The 23,203-nt window shown below is 31.8% G+C and overlaps 1 protein-coding gene across 2 annotated transcripts in view; it reads left to right on the top strand.

The window, feature by feature from the left end:
- The window catches only part of EEA1 (early endosome antigen 1), a 105,233-nt gene that overhangs the window by 78,103 nt on the left and 3,927 nt on the right, over positions 1-23,203 (top strand). For both annotated transcript variants that reach the window (XM_039869039.1, XM_039869040.1), the window contains 10 exons: positions 2,296-2,626; positions 3,674-3,775; positions 5,537-5,731; positions 10,550-10,732; positions 15,588-15,773; positions 17,074-17,205; positions 18,174-18,359; positions 19,313-19,551; positions 19,819-19,939; positions 22,775-22,873. In XM_039869039.1, the coding sequence (XP_039724973.1) occupies positions 2,296-2,626; positions 3,674-3,775; positions 5,537-5,731; positions 10,550-10,732; positions 15,588-15,773; positions 17,074-17,205; positions 18,174-18,359; positions 19,313-19,551; positions 19,819-19,939; positions 22,775-22,873 (1,774 nt within the window). The remainder of the gene's footprint in view (positions 1-2,295; positions 2,627-3,673; positions 3,776-5,536; positions 5,732-10,549; positions 10,733-15,587; positions 15,774-17,073; positions 17,206-18,173; positions 18,360-19,312; positions 19,552-19,818; positions 19,940-22,774; positions 22,874-23,203) is intronic.

Below are 23,203 nucleotides of genomic sequence, written 5' to 3'. Positions count from 1 at the left end.
ATCTAGTAAATTAGGTCCTGATACTTTGAATTTGAGGATATTGAGGTACATTTTGAACCTCAAATGACATTTTTTCTGTTAACATCATAGTTTCCAGTGCCTATGTATTTGGGGAGCACATCTGATCTTTTATTTCACCCACTGAATGGTTTGTTACCTTTGAAACCTAATCATTGGTCCATGAAGATCACATCTGTGTTGGTGCTTGTTTTCTTTCTCAAGGCTCCTATAGGCCCAATGGTTCTTTCCATTTGTAATGGGCTTAATGGAAGTGGACCTATTTTCATTCTGTGTTCTTAATCTCATGGTTCAGAACTCACTCAGAGGTTTCCATATCATATTGGGGTAGAAAAACCTTTTATTACTAAGATCTTTTTTTGCCTATATACTTTATGCAAACATTTCTTTTGTGGGATCTTGCATTTCTAGACTATTACGTATGAAAGGAAGGCTGAGTAAACATATCTGGGATTTGACTATATCCACCCCTGATCCCAGGACTCAGCCCAAATAACAGGTACAGGGCTCCTCTTTTTCAAGGCTCATGGGCATCTATGCATCCAACTCTTTCCCTCCAACTCACATCTTACAATGTATTTTTATTACTGTATATTTTAATATATTTTCTAATATCATTTGTGATATCTTCTTTGATGCATAGATGACTTAGAAATATGTTGTTTATTTTTCAACTGTTTGGGCTCTTCTAGATATCTTATGTTATTGATTTCTAATTTAATTCCTTAGTGGTCAGAGAATACACTGAGTAAAATTTAGACTTTTCAAACTGTCTTATTTAGGGCCAAGTGTATGGTTTATCTTTGTTAATTTTCCATGCGCACATATGTATACTCTGTGTTTTTGGATAAGGCGTTCTGTAAATATCAATTGGGTCAAGGTGATTGATAATGTTCTATTCTATATCCTTGCCATTTTTTTTTTTTTCTCTTTGTTCTGGTTCTTCTATCAGTTTCTGAGGAAGGGGTGTTAAAGTTTTCAGCTATGATTGTAGATTTATTTATTACTTCCTGTAGTAATTTTTTTTTTTTTTTAAAAAAAACCAGTTTTACATTATTTCTGTTTGCCTTCTTTGATTCATATGATTTTATAATAATTATCTATGGAAAAATTAAGTAGCATAGTAAAAAATATGTCAACTCCTAATTTTAGCATTTCTTGACAGAACTATATTAAAACGGTAAAAATAATATTAGTGTAATGATTTTTCTATTTAGACCTCTAAAAATTGGTGAGGTACAGTATCCTATAAATGTACTTAGCTTCATCTTTTCTAGCTGCTTTTTAAAAAGTAAAGGTAACTTTCTCAGACTAAAATTTGGAAAATTTTAAGGCCTGATATTGTGTTAATACCCAGCTTCAAATATGTGGCTAGTACATCTTTCAGCGACCTCTCTTTAACATATTGTTGAATGTATACTGATTATAAAGTACCTTGGAAATAGTATGCATTCAAGAAATATTATTACTTTGCATCTGGTTTTATTTTCACTTTTAAAAATGGTTGATATTTAATGTGTGTTTTTTAGTGTATAATATGTATATAATTTTATTACTTTTATGAAAATGACAAAAGTCTTTAATTTTCCTAAAGCGGTACCTTCATTCCCTCATTCTTCTAGCTTATTCATTCAGGTGTAAAACAGTTATGGCAGAGAAATGATAACAAATCACTCTATAATCTGCTAGGCTCTTGGGTTAAAGTAAATCTTTTGTCTTCCATTTGAAATGAAATATTTCTTTTATTTATTTAATTTATTATTTCTGGGTTAACCTTAAGTGTTTTGATGTTTAAGACCTATCAAGCACATAATGTGTTTTATGTTTTTAAGAAAAGAGGCAAAATTATCTATGTGCTTGGATTCTAATACAATAAATAGGTTCTTTAGGGTACATGGAAAACTTTTCTTGCTGTTGTAGATTAGAGGGTCTGCTATATGTACAGTCTTCTTTAGGGATCCATTGTGGTACACAAGACTGGATTAAGTCAGGAGGCTTATGTAGTCTTAGCTTCACCACTAACTTATTTGACTTGAGGAAAATCATTGTCATCTGGCAAATGACAACATTATATAGGTGTTTTTAAGGCATTTTTAAGGCGTTTTTTTTTGGTTGTGTGTTCTTATGACATTTTTACTTCTTAACTACATAAGAAAGTTAATAATAATAATTTATTTGTTAATTTTGAATGGTAAATTATAATTATTAATTTCAAATGGTAAATTAAGGATGGGGAATCATGCATTATTGTTTAAAAATTGTTTCTTGAATATTTAGAGTATCCAGTACAAATTTGGACCTACAGAAAAAATCTGAAGCCCTTGAAAATATTAAGCAAACACTTACCAAGCAAGAGGAAGAAAAACTAATTCTTGAAAAAGAAATTGAAAATTTAAGTCAAGATGCGAAGATGCAGCACAAGGAATTGAATAACAAAATGCAAATAGCAGTAACAGAACTACAAAAAGTAAAGACGGAGAAAGAAACTCTAATGGCAGAGCTTTCTGCAGCAAAAGAGAAATTATCAAAAGTTTCTGATTCTTTGAAGAACTCCAAAAGTGAATTTGAAAAAGAAAATCAGAAAGGAAAGGCTGCTATATTAGATTTGGTTAGTTGTTTACATTTACTTTCTTAGGTAGAGTGATTTTTATTTAAAATATACTGATTTTTCTGCTTAATTCATTGTTGACTTTTCATCCTGCATTTAAATGATTTTAAATAGGTTGTATGAGGAAAGGAATTTTTTTAACCTAAAAAAATATATATTGGCATGTGTATGTGTAATTTTCCAAAGGCCTAGAAAATTGCAGGTGAATATATAGTCTTTCTCTATTGCTGGTATTATGTGAGATTTGGGAAGAGAGATTTGTCCTCAGGGAGATTTCCACAGAGATATAGCTACTAGTTGAAACATTATGCACTTGTCTGGAAAAAAAAAAAAAAGACCAGAAAGATCTTGAGGGCTCTTTTAATTCCGGTACTATAAACTTTCTAATCTTTATTTAATATTCTAAAACTCTGGAAAATACTATGTCTTAGAAATATCATAAAGTCCATTTAAACTAATGAGAAAAAAAGTCTGTCTCGGGAAATGTTTAAAAGGGAATGTATTCTCAGAAATATTTTAACCCAGAATAGCACAGAGTAACAGAGAAAGGAAAATTCTTTTTTCTCAATATGAAGGTCAGTGAAAGTATTTAGTAGTGTAAAAAACATATGATGTTAGTATGTTACCTTTATGTTCTTTTCTGTTTGTTGAAAACATATTTTATCGGTACATCTTCCCTCTTAAATTATGTGGTTATTTTTTATTTATTGTTTTAATACTTTCTGTTAAAAATTTTCCTTGCCTTAATTTTTTGAAGCTGATTATTCTACTTTTAAAATTGCATGATAAGTTAATTATAATTAATTTTGTGACATAAAAGTATTCTAAAATATTATCTAAATATTATCTCTTAGTCTTTTCCTGTCTCTCCCCCTTTACTGCTATAATATTTGCCTGTTTTTATAATTGAAATGGAAGATTCTATCCCATCTTAAACAATCAGTGATTCTAGTTTACTTCCTTATGTGGATCTTACTAAGCTTATAAACAAAACTTCTTAAACTTACTACAAATATTTTCTGCATAATGTAGTTTCCATTTTTTTAGGAAAAAACTTGCAAAGAATTAAAGCATCAATTTCATGTGCAGATGGAAAGCACACTTAAGGAACAGAATGAACTGAAAAAGTCACTTGAAAAGGAGAAGGAAGTAAGATTTTCTTTTTTCTGTAACATAAAATATGTAAAGCATAATAAGGTCTTTATATTTTAAAAATATTTTTACACTGACACTTAAATCAATGGAAGATTTATTTCTCTGAAATATAATGAATTATATATACATAGTTTCAAATTGTCATTTCTGTTCTACCTATTACTAAAACAATTTAAGCAAGTTTATAATAAAAGACCCCAAATTGAAGGTTATAATTAATAAAGATAGAAAATTGAGTTGATTAACTATTTGGTTATAATTAGATAATCTAGATTAAGGAATATTATTATTGTTGGAAAAAAATCTTGGTAGGCTTTCCATAGAAATGACCTTTTAAGGGCTCTTTATTTCATAGTCATTTATATTAATGATGTATTTGGATAACAGTTGTATAATAATCAAGAGATTTTTTTATGGTTAAGGCTTCTATTTCCATCAAAAACAAGCAAATGAGTAATGGTTATAATATATAGTTGTTATTCTCTGAAGATATATGTGTAGCAACTATAGTCCAAGCGTGTAGCAATCTAAAGATCTGATTTGATAAAGCAGCAAAACTTAGTCCTGACAAGTCTTTAATATGAAGTTATGGTGGCTTAGTGCCCAAGCTCTGAATCCAGATTGTCTAGAAGTATATCCTGTTTGTGTCATTTATTAGCTATGTTGTCTCACCTTGTTTTAGGCAGATTACTTAATCTCTGTGCTCCAGTTTCCTCAGCAGTACAATGAGGCTAATAATAGAATGGCGTCACAGGATAATAGTGAGAAATAAATGGGTTAATATATTTCAAAGTGCTTGGAACACTGACCGTAACAAAATAAATGCTCATATTGTTAGCTATTATTATTGGTTATCATAACATAATCATCATTACTGTTATGTTACCTGACTCCTGTTTTGCACAAAAATATTTATGTTGTAAATAAGCTGAAGCATTTGTATGTAGCATTGAAACTTTTAAAAAAGTAACTTTGAATATGATCAAATGCTCAAATTAGGCTGTTAATGAAATATACATAAAACTCGAAAACATGACTTTGGCTGGAAGGGTAGGAAATAAGAGCAGTTCACTTTGGCCACAGAGGAACCTGTGTGACTTCTGTATATCTAATTTTGAACAGAAAGGAATGCTAATAGATTGTAAAAACAAGGTAGTGGCAAAATATGTCCCATTTCTCTAGAAGAAACTATTGTATAATGTAGTTTATTGTCTTTAGACAGATACTAAACATATTTGCCAGAAGCGATTTGAGTTTTATCATAGTTAATATGGAGCTCTTCTTTCTGATTAACCATAACTTTGGGTACAATGCAATATACAGATGATGTATTATTGCATTGTACACTTGAAACCTATATAGTTTTATTAACCAATGTCTCCTCACTAAATTTAATTTAGTATTAAATAGTATTTTGGAAACAAACAAAAAAACCTGTGGGCAAGAGGCTCAGTTAGCATTTTGAGAGTATTCTAGAAAGACAATAATCTAAAGATTAATGTTGGTACCCTTATTGTCTATGATACAAGGGAATACTATCTAGTTTATTTACAGGCTCTACCCAAATTTATAATCATAAATTAAAAAGAAGGTAGGCACCATGAAGGCAGAGATTTTCTTTTGGTTTACTACTGATAACTCTGGCCAACAGGCTCACTAGTTTCTACCTAGAATAGTACTTGGCATGTAGTAGATACTCAGTAAATGTGTGCTGAATGAATAAATTAATGCTAAACACATTTTATTTTCTTTTAGACTTCTCATCAGTTGAAGTTGGAACTCAATTCAATGCAGGGACAAGTCGTACAGGCCCAGAATACTTTAAAACAAAAGGAAAAAGAAGAACAGCAACTACAGGGGAACATAAATGAACTAAAGCAATTGACTGAACAGAAGAAAAAGCAAATTGAAGCATTCCAAGAAGAAGTTAAAATCGCTATTTCACAGAAGGTAGTGATATAGTTGTATACTTTTTATGGGAAAAAAATCTTTATAGTTAAGAATAATATGATAACATAGATGAGTTGCAGCAAAGAAAAATTTATATATGCTGAAAATATTTCTAAGTTAAATGTATAAAAGTACTTAGTGTGTGATTAAATATCTAAGTCCAGATTCCCATTCACCGTAACCATATTGTCAGATAAATCTTATTTAAAATTCTAGTACTAATCATTTGTCTTATAGACATAAAATGACCTTTTTGTAAAATAACATAAATAATACTTAATATTAAGAGAATGATTTATATAACATTTCTAATGTATTAAAAAATTTTAAAGAATTTTAAAAATAAATTGTTCTTATTAAGGGAAAATAATCAAGAACAAAAATCACAAAATTCAGTAGTGTAGCTTTCATATAGTTAATATTGTTTGATATTTTAAGTTGCATTATAATGGTCTCCATTTCTAAACTCATTCTAATTTTATTGAGCATCTATTTTCATTCTTATGTATGTTTTAATACTTGTCCAGATCAAGAGTTGATAAAAATGGTCTGTACTTGATATTTAAGCAAAATGAGTTTTTCCCCACTGTTGGTATGTGTCTATCAATTGTTCCATGAAGAAAGAAGTAAAATCCCTACTATGTAGAACAAACAACATATCATGTCATTAAGAGTTGGCTATCGTATTACTAGAGAAAAAAATAATTCCACAATTTTATGTTTTACGTTGACCACTGTTTTTATATTTACTATTATGCCACTTTATAAAAAAGTAATTTTCTAATAATGCAAACAAGAGTAGACAAATTTTTCTATTCTTTTTCTGTGTGTTATTATATGTAATCATAGGTCGGGATATAATTATCGCAGTACATATTTGTTGTATGTTTTGTTATCCTGAAGTCATTTTTTTTCAGAATCTATTAGCCTTATATACATGTATTCCCCAGATATTCATTTTTATTACATCATAACTTAGTGAATTAAAGAAGCAACTATTTTTAGCACACTTTCTTTTTATTAGATTATTGGTTATAGTAAGATTTCTTTCAGATTTATGATTAATGTATATTACCTATACTTTGCATGGCTTTCTTAGATGACACTTTAAAGATTATGAGATTTAGGGGAAATGTTCTTATTGGCAGTTGTCTTAGTTCAGACTGCTATAACAAAAATATCATAGAGTGGGGGGCTTGAAAAATAAACATTTATTTCTTACAGTTCTAGAAGCTGGAAGTCCAAGATAAAGGCACCTGACAACCAGTGTCTGGTAAAGGCCCACTTCCTGGTTTGTAACAGCTGCCTTCTTACTATAACCTCATATGGCAAAGAGAGAGATTATCTCTCTTATATTTCTTCGTAAAAGGACACTAATTCCATTCACGAGGTGATATATTTAAAGTACCTAGTACTGTGCCCAGTGCAATGTGGAAGCAACATAGCTTTTGGATATTATATGGAAGCATAGCAGACTATGATCTAAGAGTGTCAGTGTGCCTGGTAGGCCATGCTGTGATGGTCTGTGACAAAGTTAACATTGACCTACAGTGAAATAGGAAAACCAAGGATAGTGTTTAAATAGGTGTAGATGATGTATTTGTGTACACCTTATATGTATACAACATAAGTATACATATATTTTGTATGTATGTATTTACATATAATCATACTTTTGATTTACATATAATCATTACATAATAACGCATATATATACATTTATATATAATCATATATATATATGATTGTTTGAGAGCCACTGATCAAGGATTCAGCAAGCATGGTATAAGTCAACAGTCACTGCACCAACTTTATTTGAAAACTAATGTGGGAATACAAAATGAATAGGATATGGCCCCCTACTCTCAAATAGCTTGTCATTCAATGAGGAAGCAAGTATGTAAAGAAAAACCTGTAATATATAAAGGACAATGAAACAAGAACTTAAACAGAAATATAAGAAAAATTAGAAGTTAGTAAAAATTTTGACTGGCTTTAAAGGAGCTAGCATTTGAACTGGGCCTTTGAAGATGATTATAATTTTGAAAGGTTAAAAAGAAGGAAGAAGTCAAGCATTTCAAAGACAGGAAATAATATTAGCAAAATGTGCAAAACTTAAATGTCATTTAGCACATTAGCTATTGAAGTGCATGGTAAGTGGCGAAGTGAAGGGAGATAAGGCCACAGAATTGGATGAAGCCAGATCACAGTAGATGTATAGTTGTTTCCACTTTAAATTTTTAATATTGGAGGACTAAAGGTTTTAAGAAGGGAGAAATGTGATCAGACCTGTTTTAGAGCAAAAACTTATCAGTTTGTGAAGGATAAACTATAAATGCCTGACTTTCCTGCATTCTGCTTTGGGGGTTTGGATTTACCATTATTAAAGTAAGTATCAAATTGTTGCATTGATTTTTTTAAAATTTAACTTTCCCACTACTAGATTTGAGTTTCTCAACATCAGAGAACTGTGTGTTAACAAATAAACTTCATTTTTTTAAGTGAATGAATGAATTCAGTCAGAGTAAAGAATAATGAAGGCCCAAAGATAATCCTTAAACGTTGTTATGGTCATTATTGAGACTTTGCAGAGGGCTTAGTTGTAAGGACATAATTAAAGAGAAAGGACACTAGTTTTGTGAAAAAAATGTTAAAGAGAAGAAGTAGTATTCTACAAAAGAAAATGTGTAGATGCAGTATAGTCTTCAACATGAAAAAAGATGTCCAGGAATTCTTCACCAGGAAAAAAATCTAAATTAGAGGAAGTGAAAGGGAGGTGACATGGGATGTTATTGGATGTGTGAGAAGACTAGCTCCCGTTTCTTCCACAGATAGTTATTACCACCTTCTGCCATCTGCCTCCTAAGGTCTCTACCCTCTCCCTCTTCTCATTTCCCATTGCCACAGTCTTAGTCCAGGCAATCGTTTTCTTTTACCTACACCATTACAATAGCCTCTTAACAGATGTTTCAGGCTTTTCCACCTCAAATCTATTTGTCATTTATTTAGTTAGGAAATGTTACTAGGCACCTATTTTATGCCATGGCACAATTCTAGGTGTTGGAGATGGACACACAAGGAACCTGCTCTGATGGGGCTTATACTTCCTTGGGGGAAGAAACTAAACAGGATTATGTGAAAGATGGTGATTAGACAGAGTCCTACTAGAGGCTGGGTGATCAAAGAAGCCTCTCTGAAGATATTTGAGCTGATATATGAAATGCAAGAGATATCCAAAGCGAGATCAGAGGGGATAACTAATACAAAGACTTTAAGGGTAGAACAAGCTTGGTATTTTCTAAAAAGAGAAGACAAATAGGTTAAGTATAGTGGAAGAGAAGAGTAAAATGAGTGCAAGGAAGTAGACAGGGACCAAAGCATATACATGTAAACTTGCAGATTTAAGATAACAGGCAATGATATATTTTGTTTTAAGGACAATTATAATCCATTGGAGAATCTTGAGCAGAGAATGGTATGGTATGACTAAAGGAAAATAAAAAAGCCAGCAAGGAAGGCATTCAAAAAACCGTCGTTATAGTTCAAACAGTACATGATGATGGCATGAACTAACATGTTAGAAGTGGAAGATTTGGTAATATATTTTGGAAGTTGAGTCATTTGGACTTGATGATAGATTAAATGATAAGAAATGATGGAAAGGTAAATCAAGACTAACTAGATTTGTGACTTATGCAAGTGGATAGATGCCCATATTTATTGGGGGAAGTATTAGCTTTTTGATGAGCAGGCTGTAATTTAATGAAGAGTTCCACTAGAGATATCAGTCATTCAAGTGGGAGAGGTCAAGGAAGTCCTTGGATATAATGAGCCTAGAGTTCAGGTGGTGAGATTGGAGCTAGAGATATAAATTCTGGAGCTAGTTGTAAATAAGTGAATCTAGTTGAGATCTTCTTGTAAGAGACAATACAGAATAGAAGAGGGCCAAGAACAGAACCCTGAAGCCCTATTGAGAGGTCAAATGGAAGAGGAGCTAGAAAAAGATTTTAAGAAGGAATGACCAGTGAGGTAGAAGGAGAACCTAAAACAGAAGGTGCCCTGAAAACCAGGTTGAAGAATGTTTCTAGGAGTGGACATCATCAATTATTTCAAGTAGTGCTGGGAGGTCAAGTAAGATTTAGACAAAGGCATGAATGTTGGATTTTGAAACAAGGTGATTGCTGGTGACCTCAACAGCAATTTCATTGAAGTAGTGTATTTATTTTAAAAGCCAATCGCTTTTCTTTTTAAAGTTCTATACATACATGCATTTTAATTATGTCATAATTTGTACATATCTCCTGAAACTTCTTAAAGATTAAAGACAAGTTTAGAGTTTAGAGGAGTTGTACCTTTGCAAGATTTTCTTTTTCTGCCTTGATGTTAATAAACATGACCTATAGAAATTTCCTAAGTTATTCTTGAATTTCAAGGAGTAGAAACAATAACTTCAGCATAGTAATGGCTTTTTAACTTCTTTCATTTAGAAATCTTCTAAAACAGCTAGTATTGCAACCCCCCTCAGAATGTGGTTGTTACTCTCAGTCTCCTGAGACCTTGATACTTAGGACTTCCCAGTGAAATGCTTTTTTTCTATATTTAATTGCTTTTTGGTTTTTAAATTGGAATTTGTTGGATTTTTGTAATTCTTTAACTTAGTAACTGTGTGGTAAATTATTCTTTCTTAAAGTAGAATTTTAGGGCATAAATGCTGTTCAGTTCGTCCTCAGGAATATTCTTAGTTTTGTGAATTTCATTTTATATTTGTGACTGGTTTTTGGTATGCATACCATTTTAAATAACTATTGTATGTTTCAGACAGAGCTTGAGAATAAACTACAGCAGCAGTCAACACAAGCAGCACAGGAACTCACAGCAGAGAAGGAGAAAATATCAGTGTTACAAAACACCTATGAAAAAAGTCAGGAAAGTCTAAAACAGCTGCAGTCTGATTTCTATGGGAAGGAATCTGAACTTCTTGCCACAAGGCAAGATCTTAAGGTATAGTGAACTATATTGTATTATAAAAAGTTAGTAAATTGTTTATAGACATTAACTAAATGATTGATTTCAACCCAAAAGGATAAAGAGAATGTTAGTATTTGTGGAATGTCACACCTGTTTTCTATTAAATTATTATTTTTGGAGTAACGAGCTTTTAAAAAATTATTTTATGATAAAATATTATATATGTAACTATAGGCATTTAAAAAGAACATATCTATAATAGGTAAATAATTTGGAAATATGCTAATTGCTACATTATAAGCTTATCTAAGAACTTTGCTGTCTTTATGTAAAAAAATAACTTTTAAAAAGTACTATTCTTAGAAAATCTAAGGAGTTTTAAATGTAAACCACTTGTGAAAATGCAAGAAATTTATTGTTGCTTGTCAGGGAATATTGACTCTAATTTTATATATTTGTTATCTTCCCAAAACCACTAGAATGCCTGATGATTAAAATTAGGAGATTATAGCTCAAAGTAAACTTACTCTTCATTATCTAAACATATGGGAACTTTATCCTCAACAATACTATATGATTATATAAAGCATCATGTTTATTAAAATGAAGGATATGGAAAAAGAGAAAATAGTTTTTATGTACCTTTTTTTTTTTTTTCTCGTCATGATGAAATGTTATACTTTTTGTTTCTTATGTTTGGATTTTTTTTGTTTAATTTAAAGTGTATTATTAAAAAAATCTAAAAATCATAGAATATTTACATATGTAATATATGTAAATATACTAAGTCTATATTTTATTCATAGACTGTGATAGGGAAGGCTTTATGAAGGAGGTAGGACTTGACCAGGTCCTGAAGGATATATAACATTTGAATACACAGAATGTCCTGAGAAAAATTATTTCATTCAGGGGCACATTTGAGATAAGGTGCTGCATTGGGAATGAGCAAAAGCCAGGAGTCAGTTAATATAATTGTCTTGCTAGAGTGCTGATTTGTGTTTAGAAGGTAACGTTAAAAAGGTTGAGATCAAATTGTGAAGTATCTTAGATGCCTAACCAGGATGATTGGACTTTATATTTTGGGGGAAAACTAAGAGTCTAAGCAGAGAAGTAAAATGAAGAAAATAGTATTTTAGGCAGCTTAACCTGCAAGTGGTTTATAGACAGCTTAGATTAGACCTGGGATAAACTAATGTTAGAGAGATTAGTTAAGAGAGTATCTCCCTTCTTTCCTTCATAAATTTCAGTGATCAAGGTGTGAGTTGATTAAAACTGGGATTAAAGTTAAAGAGGATGGAACAGAAGAGATTTATGTGAGAGACATGATGAAACAAAAGGCCTGAATACATACAAGCTCTGAGGGAAGTGAAGAAATCAGTGGTGACTAATGATTTGACAAAGAAATAAGAAATTGGGTAAAAGAATTTTCATAGTGCCAATAGTAGAATATATATGGTTAAGTTGAAAATTAGTAAGAGTTGTTATAAGAAAAAAATACCACCTGAAACTTAGAAAGTGTCTTATTTGCTATGCTCTCTAAATTATTATTATTTTTTCCTTACAACACTATGGAAAGTCAGTAAAGTCCTGTGGAAGAGTTTTAGACTTTATTCTAAAGGTGGTAGAGAACCACTGAAAGAATTTGTCCAGATTTGAATTTTAGACCAATGACTGGTTACAGGATAAGGAATGTATTGTAGGGGGTCATGGCTGAAAGTAGAAACTAGAGAGGAGACTTTGCAGTAGTCCAGTTGCAGATGATGGTGGTGTGGGCTGGTAATAGGAGAGAATGTGGATGAATTTGAAGAATATTTAGGTGATAGAGGAGATGAAACTCGACTGATTGTAGAAGTCCTATGGAAACCACACTCCTTTTTTTTTTTATTTTCATATGGATATATTTTATTCAAGAACATAACATAGTAACAGGACTTAGATCTCTTAAATCAATATTCTTTAATTTACCCAACAACTATTTTTATTATGTCTGAAAGTTACATCATGTACTAATAGTTTTATACATGAAAGAATAATTCAAATGTAATTATGGGCAAAAGTAAAAGATAGAAAGATAAGGTCGTGGTGGAGTTTTGTAACTGTTAAGAAGCCATGGATAGATCCTCTATCCAAAGCTTCCTTATGTGGACTGAGGCCCGTATTGGTTTGTGACAGGCCTAGGGTTGCACAATAATAGAACCATGATTAGAGCACAGTTCTTCTGATTCATAGCCCTTTATTCTTTTATCATCATTTCACTAGATTTTTTTTACAAAATAGAATATTGTTAAATTCTATATTAATACTTCCAAAACACAAAGAATCTGAACTATTTAGGAAGTTATTTTTTTTTTTTAAAGGAATAAATTCCTAGGGAAGTTCTAATGATATTATATAAGGCCAAAATAAGAGATGGTTATCAGCCATTATTTTTCTTGTGCTTCAGTGATGTTATATGATCTATGTAAGAGAGAGAGAAGTTCAGAACCTTATAACATGACACCTACTTAAGGCAAGGCTGCCATCTGTGGGCTGACAGTATACACCAAGACACCTGTAGAATGGAATATGACTGTCTGGCCTAATCTATGCCTTTAGCCCCATCTACTGGATTATTTTTGAAATACCAAATTTGTTGACTGGATATTTCAAATTGTCTGTGTTCTGTGCTAGTCTTTGTTGTTTAGGAAAAGTAGAAGTGGAATTTAACTGTAAAATTTCACCCTATGTGAAGTAAAATTTTTAGGGTAATAAGTTCAGAATTAAATATAAATCTTCTCAGCCTAATACTCTTCTTTATGTCATTTCATCAGTCATCAAGAAAAAGTAATAACTAAAAATTTTTCTTTTATTTTGAAAGAAGAAAAGGAAAAATTGTTGAACAGACAAAAAATGTAGCTAACATGGAACACTACGAACTTTCTCTTTAGCTACAGTACTATAATGTGATTGAAGTATTCATTCAGGGTCAAGGTTAATTGTTGATGTACTCAAGGATTTGCCTATTCCAATGGGAATGGATGGATTAAAGATAGCCTCAACTAAACCATTGAATAGGAGAGAAGAGGTCCCTAAGGGAAGGGATGCTGAGCAGGTGAAAATAACATGGTCTGCAATAAGAAACATAAAAGGAATATTTAAAATGTATGGCAGTATACCACTGAATGACAGATGAATATTCAGAGTCAAGGTAGAGTGATATGTCTTGGCATCTTCAGAAAAGAGTAATCCAAATTTTGAACTTGACTTTAATGATCTTATCACTGGATTTTTGTGAGTTTAAAATTTTATAGGCTTATTTAAACCATGAGCCTTTTGGAATTCTTGTTATCAGAGACTGGGTATACTGTTGCTTTGAGGCTCTAGCAAGCCTTTGTATTCTTTAGCTTTAGCTCAGGACTTTTATTACCAAATTCCAATTGCTATAGACTGTATGGACTAGGCATTGCCAAATTTTATTATTTTTATCTGACATCATTCTCACTCCTTGTGACACGTAAGTCAGTTCCCACATACACCATGGAGTCTTCTGTAAACATATTCTACGGAAAGCTCTCACACTCATCATTTTTCTGTGCATTTGACATATAGCAAATGCTCTGCTCCCTTGTACAGCTTTCATTTTACATGCTGGTTCCATTTTTCGGGCTACATAGCTTCTTTAAGTCAAGGACCATCTTTTACCTTCATGTCTACTTTAGCAGTATATGCAGTTAATGGTTAGCTGCTTGATTAATAAAGGACTAGGTGAATTTAGGTCTTTCCTGAAAAAGATGCCTTAGGGTTGCTTCTTTGTATTCTCCTGGAAGCCACTGAAAATAGAAATTTAATTTATATCAGAAATATTTCTGAACTGAATTATTTGTAAGGAATAAACTTTCTCTTTCAGGAAGCTTAAGAAGCCCCTTAAATAAGGTCTTTATTCGTTTATTTATTTTCATGTTTTTTTATTGACTGCTTACTATAGCCAAGTCTAAGCAGCATGAATTCTTCCTGAATTGTATCTTCCACCTCCTTTTCTATATATCTAGAATAAGAAAGATGAACTTATTCTAGGTGGTAGAAGAGCATCTTCAAGTTAGTTCCCTTTCCTACTGATTCTTAGCAATAGCAGCTAAGAGTGGCAAGGTTTCTGCCATTTCTTTTACCTACCTCTTAATACCTCTTACCATATCTGCCCCAAATGAAACCTAAACAAAAAGCTTGCCCTTTCCCCCAGCTTTGGCTTCTCAAAATATTTGGGCCTTAAAACTGTGGACCGTGTTAACTGACAACATAACTTCTACCATATAGATGGGAAGTTAAGAGGGTAAGGTGATGGCCTTGTCAGAAAGAGTCTGGTTGACTTTTTCTTTTAATTCACGTGATTAAGTTGGCAGATGTGAAATAGTTTTTTTTTTTTCCAAGACAGAAAAACTCTTTTTATTTATCAAAGGTTTTGGTATGTCAAGGGATGTCACAAGTCCTATAAAACATATATACACACATAACAACGTTTAACTATATCTTTTTAAATAGTTTTTTCATGTCTCTCCATGTCTTCTCTCTAACTATATCATATGTATATTCTCTGAGTTTGTTTGATATGGTCCCTACTTACTTAAAATTCCTTCATATCACTTAACCAGTAAATACTTATAGATTATTTCTAGAGGTTTAGATAATTACTTTAGCTTTATTAAGTATTTTATGCTATAATTTTTTCCCATTGGCAAGAGAGTTAATTGTCTAGCATTCTTTGTTTTTTTCCATAATCTTACTGCAGGTATGGCACAATAAACTATCTTTTCATAGTTTATTGCTTTTCATTATGCTTATGTTAACTGTATGTTTCTGTTGAAGTTTAAAAAAAATGATGTAATAATTTGAGGAAATTGTTTTTTATAAGTCTATAGAAGAGAAGCTTTCCTTAGCACAGGAGGACTTGATTTCAAACAGAAATCAAATTGGAAACCAAAATAAATTGATTCAAGAACTAAAGACTGCCAAGGCTGCTTTGGAGCAAGATGCGGCAAAGAAAGAACAGCAATTGAAGGAGCAGTTTAAAGCACTACAAGATATTCAAAAAGAAAAGGTATTTCATTTTCTGATGAAATCTAGAATCTTAAGAGTTGAAATGGCCATAGAGATTATCAGTCAAACCTCTTGCCCTCAGTATAGGCACCATCTTTATTTTCAGTAGCTCTCTCAGATGGACTTCTAGTTTTTAATAAAACATGGTAATTAGAATTTAATACTAGGTTGTAGTTATTAAACTAGCCTTCTTTTCATTTCTATCCTTTTTTCTTAATGCTCTTTTTAGTTTTACAAACTAATCTGTTTTTCACACCATAGACCCTTGTTTATTCAAAAATATATATTATAGCCCCTTAACTATTTCTCATATAACATGTTTTCCTCTAGATGTGAGAATGAGATAATAAAAGGCCTAGAAATAATTCTTAAGCTTATTAAGAATTACTACAATTAAGAACCATCATTTTCTAATGGGAAGTAGGGGTGTATTTTATATAAATGATGCTAAGTTATGAAGTTGAAAGCATTGTATTACATAACCAGTACATTTAAAAATCAGGTAAAATGCTATATGAAAGAGATATTCAGATTCTAGGGAACATTTTACTTTGGGTTTTATAATTCAAATCGTATATTTTATAAGCTGATAGGATATTACTCTAAAGTCTATAATTTCTGAAGTTCTCGTTATATCTTAATTGTGCAATTTCTGAAATTCTCTTTAATGAAATTTGGGAATATTTTTGTGGGGTGGTGAAGCTGGTGAAGCTGTAATGAAATTCATAGTTTGTGCCTGAAGTTTAGAAAATTCTGACAGAACTATAGTTTATAGGCCTTTAATTGCAAGGGCTATAGATTAGGCAGATCTTGTTTTCGTTTTGCCTCTAAATTTAATGGATTATTTCACTTCTCTAAACCTTTGTTGGTTTACCTATAAAATGAGGATTAAAAAGAGCTACCTAGTATAGAGATTAAATTAGATAATATATAATACTCCTAGCTAGGTGTCTTATATAAAGATAGTGATACTACTAATAATAAGAATGATAAGAGTATTAATAAGAGCAAGAATGGTAGTTTTAGTTAAATTTTATTCTTACTTTGGCCAGACAGTATTCTTACTTTGGCCAGACAGTATTCATTTTACAGTATTAATTTTAACTATAATTCTTATAATGATCTTATTATTGTTCACATTGTATAAATAAGGACACAGAGGCAAGAGAAGGTGAGTAAATTGCTCATGTTAACTTAGGTAGAAAAGGGCAGAGACAGTGTCATAAATAGTATCAGTCATTTTTATTACATTAATTTTAAAGTACTTTAAAATTATTTTTTAATATATCATTTTTCTATAGTCGCTGAAAGAAAAAGAACTAGTAAATGAAAAATCCAAATCAGCAGATATAGAAGAAATTAAATGTAGGCAAGAAAAAGAAATTGCTAAACTAAGTGAAGAACTCAAGACTCACAAGCAAGAAAGCATAAAAGTATGTTAAGATAATCATTGTTCTTCCTTCTGTATTGTATGATTATTGTTTAACTTTTAAAAATATATATTATTTATTTATTGAACCTACTGTATACCAAGAACATTGTTTTGTTGTTTTTGACAAATTCTCTTTCTCTGGAGTACTGTTACGTTGCATACTATCTATATACTCATTGAAACTGTTACTTTTGTTTTCAGATTACTGAATAAAGCAAAGTAATGCTAAAAGTTAAGATTTTGTTGAGATGATAATCAAGAGTGCTCTTGATTTAGAAAGTCATGTTTGTTAGGTAGTCAACTTCAAAATATGTAAGAGTTTAGAGTTAAGATTTTAAGGGATTCCGTTTCTTCAATTGTTTTCTTCCTAAAATCCTTTAATAATTGTTTGAATATTTTTTCCTGTCCTAAGCATACATAGGGTGCCAGTTGAAGAAACTAATTCATAATTTGCTCTGGAAAATGTTATTCATTTTCTTAAAGAAAGGTTAGATTCTCTTGAGTAGTCTCATAGTACCTTTGATGTCTATGAGTATACTTATAATTTTGCTTTATAATTATCTCTATATTATGTCATTATGTTCTTCCTGATTGTGACTTTCTTAAAGCATGGTTGTATCTAATTCATCTTTGTATATATGCCCAGGATCTCACACAGTGTGTGATGCTTAAATAGTAACCAATATATACTTGCTAAGTGAAGAAAGGGAAATAGAGGGTAGAAATTTTTCCCATAATTCAATCAAAGCATGCATGCAAACTGTCACTCAAATTTAAATGATTGTTGAGCAGGAAGTACATTATCTTGCATCTTTTTAGCAAATTGTTTGAAATACTTAACTTTAAGAAACTCATTAGAGAAGAAGCTAAAACATGTTGTATATATTGTTGTGATAATTTGCATAAGTTTCAGCTACATTTTGAAATATTTACTATAAAGGATAATTTATGTTTGGCCTTTTTCAATAGGAGGTAACAAATCTCAAGGATGCCAAACAGCTTTTGATTCAGCAGAAATTAGAGCTTCAAGGGAAAGTAGATTCCCTGAAAGCAAACCTTGAACAGGAGAAGAGAAACCAGCAAATGCTAAAAGAACAGGTGAAAAAGGAAGAAGATGAGCTCAAGAAAGAATTTATTGAGAAAGAAGCTAAACTGGTCAGTAAATTAATGGTGGGGAGTGTGTTTTGTACATGATTTTGTAAATCAATTCAGTAAGAGGATTTTTCTACCTAGAAGTTATAATTCAAATTCTCACCTAACATTTTAATTTTTAAAAAAGGAGATCCGATTTATTTAAATAGCTGACACATGATTGGAAATATTTTATTCTGTAATTATATTTTGGTTTATATAAGCAAAAATCCAATAAAATATAATTCAAAAAAAAGAAAAAGAAAAGAAAAGAAAACCATTTAGTGCCAGAAAAAACATACCCATAACACTGTAGACTGAGGTAAATGGTGTGAATGCTAATCATGTTAAACTCATTTGTTTGGTCAATGTGAATGTTGATAAGAGAGAACGGAAACTTCCATTTAAAATTACGATGACTAAAGCCTACTTTTCCTTCCCTAAGTTGTGCACGCCAAATGGGAAGCATCTGGCTTTCCTTTATTGGATTAAGTCCAAATATCCCCAGATAACTTGACCAGTGAATATTTTAGTTGAAGAATTACAATTTCAAATTCACACAGTGAGTTGAAGTATTTTATTGGTTTTTGGCAGGTTGACAGAGACTAAAGGATTTATGTGGAATTTGAGACATTAAGAAAAATGCTAGCTTTGTCTCCAGGGCAGTTTGCCATCCCTACCTATATGTTCTTCCCCTGCTCTAGTGGAAAAGGAAAATCTCAAATTGCTTTACTTTAGCTTGATCTCATAAGAGGCTTGCCGACCATCATTTTAGCATTATGGCCTTTGAGCCCATTCGAATTACAGAGATGTGTGTGGACTCAATTTCATTAGTGTATACTGAAATATATTATCTTGTCTTTTTTTCCTGAAGAAGTAATATTATTTGTGTTGCCAATATTTTAAATTCAATAACTAAAATTTATTTTGAACTACTTTTGTAATAGTTTTTTTCTCACCGTTTTTCCTTTTCTCAGCATTCTGAAATAAAAGAAAAAGAAGTAGGAATGAAGAAGCATGAAGAAAATGAAACTAAACTTACCATGCAGATTACAGCATTAAATGAGAATTTAGGCACTGTGAAGAAGGAGTGGCATTCTAGTCAACGGAGAGTTAGTGAACTCGAGAAGCAGACAGATGATTTACGGGGTGAAATTGCAGTATTAGAAGCAACAGTTCAAAACAATCAAGACGAAAGGAGAGCACTACTAGAAAGGTGATTGATTTCTAATAAAATTAATTTATTTTCATTCTAATGATAAAAAGGTTGTCATATTCCACATTTTTAAAGTAGAAAACGAGTCTTGGGAAAAGTGTAGAGCTCCTGCAAGAATTTAAGTAGCCATTTGAAAACTAATCCTTAAAACAATCAGATAGTAGAAATTAATATGTTATATTTAAAGTTACTAAAGTAGTTAATTATCTGTGTTCTAGAAGGGTCTTGAATGATTTTTTAAAATTATCTCTTCACAATCTATTCTAGATGTCTTAAAGGAGAAGGTGAAATTGAAAAGCTTCAGACCAAAGTACTAGAATTGCAAAGAAAGCTGGATAATACAACTGCAGCAGTGCAGGAGCTGGGCAGAGAAAATCAGTCTCTTCAAGTAAGTCATGCGGTGATGTGAGGCAATGTTTTGGTCTAGCATTTACCTCTTAGTAAAAAGCATATTTTCAACCTTTAAAAAAACCTCATTTATTTGATAAATACTTTTGAGTGATTATTGTCTATGTAACAGTATTATAGACACTATAGGTTATTAAATAAAAGGGAGAAAGAACTTGTTTAAGAGACTCATGGGGTCAGTTAGAGAGCTGTGTCATTCATGAGTTGTCAGTACTGGGAAAAGCCAAAAGCACCAACGAATAGATCAGTGGCTCTGAATATTTGAATATGTGCTCAGAGTCTCAAGGGAGGATTGATTTTTAGGGTTAGAATGGCTGGGAAATCACCAAAGCTTAGAAATTACCAATGCCTTTAGGAATAAAATTTGATTTGAGTGATTGATGACTGATTTGTCATTCAGACTTAAAAATGTAGCCGCTTTTGAAAATGGAAGTTGATCAAAAGACTTCTCTTTTTTTACTTTTAATACTAATTTTTATTTTTTAATTACAGTTGACATACAGTATTATATTAGTTTCAGGTATACAGCATCGTGATTAGACATTTAAATAATTTACAGTAAATTAATCTAGTGCCTATCTGACAACATACATGGTTATTACAATATTTTTGACTATATTCTTCATGCTATGCTTTACATCTTCATGACTTTTGTAACTGCCAATTTGTACTTCTTAATCCTTTCCCCTTTTTTACCTGCTCCGCCCAACCTCACTCCCATATGACAATCATCAAAATGTTATCTGTATCTATGAGTTTGTTTCTGTTTTGTTTGTTTTGTTTCGATTCCACACGTAAGTGAAATCATATGGCATTTGTCCTCTGTCTGACTTACTCTACTCAGCATAATACCCACTATGTCCATCCATGTTGTTGTAGATGGCAAGATTTCATTCATTTTTATGGCTGAGTAATATTCCATTGTATATATGTACCAACTCTTCTTTATGCATTCATTTATTGATGGACAGCCAGGTTGCCTCCATATCTTGGCTGTTGTAAATAATGCTGCAATGAACACATGGATGCACATGTCCCTTCAAAGTAGTGTTTTGGGTTTCTTTGGTTAAATACTCAGAAGTGGGATTACTGGGTCCTTCTTTGTCTCTTGTTACAGCCTTTGTTTTAAAGTCTGTTTTGTCTGTTATAAGTATTCCTACCCTAGCTTTCTTTGCTTATTTGTTTCCATTTGCATGAAATATCTTTCCATCCCTTTTTCAGTTTGTGTGTCTTTTGATCCGAAGTGAGTCTCTTGTAGGCAGCATACATAAGAGTTTTGTTTTCTTATTCAGCCACCTTATCTTTTGATTGCAGCATTTAATCCACTTACATTTAAAGTAATTTTGATACATATGTAGTTATTCATCTTTTTTATCTTTTCTTTTTTCTTCTTCTTCTTAAAGAAGTCTTCTAACATTTCCTGTAATACTAGTTTGGTGAACTCCTTTTGCTTTTTCTGGTCTGGGAAGCTCTTTATCTGTTCTTTGATTCTCAATGACAGCTTTGCTGGGTAGAGTAAACTTGGTTGTAGGTCCTTGCTTTTCATCACTTTGACTATTTCATGCTAATCCCTATTGGCCTGAAAAGTTTCTGACAGTCTTATGGGATCTCCTTTGTAGGTAACTAATTGCTTTTCTCTTGCTACTTTTACAATTCTCTCTTTGTCTTTGGTATTGGTATTTGGTATTTTAATTATTGGTGTGAGCCTCTTTGGATTCATCTTGTTTGGGACTCTCTGTGCTTCCCAGGCTTGTATGTCTATTTTCTTCACTAGGCTCGGGAAGTTTTCTGTCATCGTTTATTCAAATAGGTTTTCAATTTTTTGCTCTCTCTCTTCTCCTTCTGGTACCCCAATGATGTGAATGTCGTTATACTTGATGTTGTCCCAGAGGCCCCCTAAACTATCCTAATGTTTTGGATTGTTTTTCTTTTTGCTGTTCTGTGAGTGTTTTATGCTACCTTATCTTCTAAATCACTGATTCAGTTCTCTGCTTCATCTAATCTACTGTTGATTCTCTGTAATGTAGTCTTCATTTCAGTTATTGTATTCTTCATTTCCGACTGGTTCTTTTTTATTTCTATCACTATTTATGTGTTTCCTATCTCTTTGTTAATGTTCTCACTGAGTTCATCTACTCTTCTGCTAAGTTCATTGAGCATTTTTATAACCAGTGTTTTGAACTCTGCATCTAATAGACTACTAGTGTCCATTTTCTTTAGTTCTTTTTTCGAGCTTTGTTCTGTTCTTTCATTTGGGACATGTTTCTTTCTATCCCCATTTGGGTCGCCTTCCTGTATTTGTTTCAATGTATTAGTAGGGCTACTATGTATCCCGGTCTTAGTAGAGTTGTTTTAAATAGTAGGTGTCCTGTGGGGGCCTAGTGGTGCAGGCTTCCCGGTCCCCTGAGCTGGGTGCTGTAGGATTGTCTTATGTATGGTTCGTGTGTGCCCTCCTGTTATAGTTGAGTTTGGTTGCTCTTTGTACATCAGTGAGAGGGATTGACTCTCATGCTGATTGGTTCTGAGGATTGGCTGGTGACTCTAGTAGAAGAGCTGTTGTGCAAGGGCTAACACTACCGAGCAGGATTCACTTTAGCAGGGCTCTGGTGCCTTCCTAGTCTTCCCTTTGGGTATGTCCTCCTCGGATGTGGCCCCAGTGGTGCTCCAGCTCTGACCAAAGTATTTCCTATTTTTAAAATTTTATTCCATTATGCATATAGTCAAAATTTTATAAAACTCAAGCACTGAATTAGAAAGTATCAATCATTCTTTAAAACACTGAATATTATAATGTATTAAAACTTTTTTTTAATAGATCAAACATACACAAGCATTGAATAGAAAGTGGGCTGAAGACAATGAAGTACAAAACTGTATGGCCTGTGGGAAAGGCTTTTCTGTAACAGTGAGACGGGTAAATGATTTTGTTTATATTGCCATGGTTATGAATTTTATTCCTTAATGTTTTAACCATCAACAGATTAAAAAAATTTTTACATTTTTTGGTGAATTTACAACCACATAGAATAATTAAATTTTGTGCAGTTTAGTTTGTGGTTAGTATATATGTTTCAATTTTAGTTTTAAATTTAGTCATTACCTTCTTACTGAGTTACTACTCTCTGGAATAATCTTTTTCTGAATAAGTGTACCAATATTAAACTCATATGTTTTAGTCATCATTGGGTTCTTTTAAAGGAAGAAAAAACAGAGATAGAAAAAGAATATTCTAAATAATACCATC

The sequence above is a fragment of the Pteropus medius genome, unplaced genomic scaffold, assembly GCF_902729225.1.
Source record: "Pteropus medius unplaced genomic scaffold, Ma_sr-lr_union100, whole genome shotgun sequence".
In the NCBI taxonomy this organism is placed as follows: Eukaryota; Metazoa; Chordata; class Mammalia; order Chiroptera; family Pteropodidae; genus Pteropus; species Pteropus medius.
Note: the sequence above shows the minus strand (reverse complement) of the source record. Positions and strands in the feature narration are given on the sequence as shown.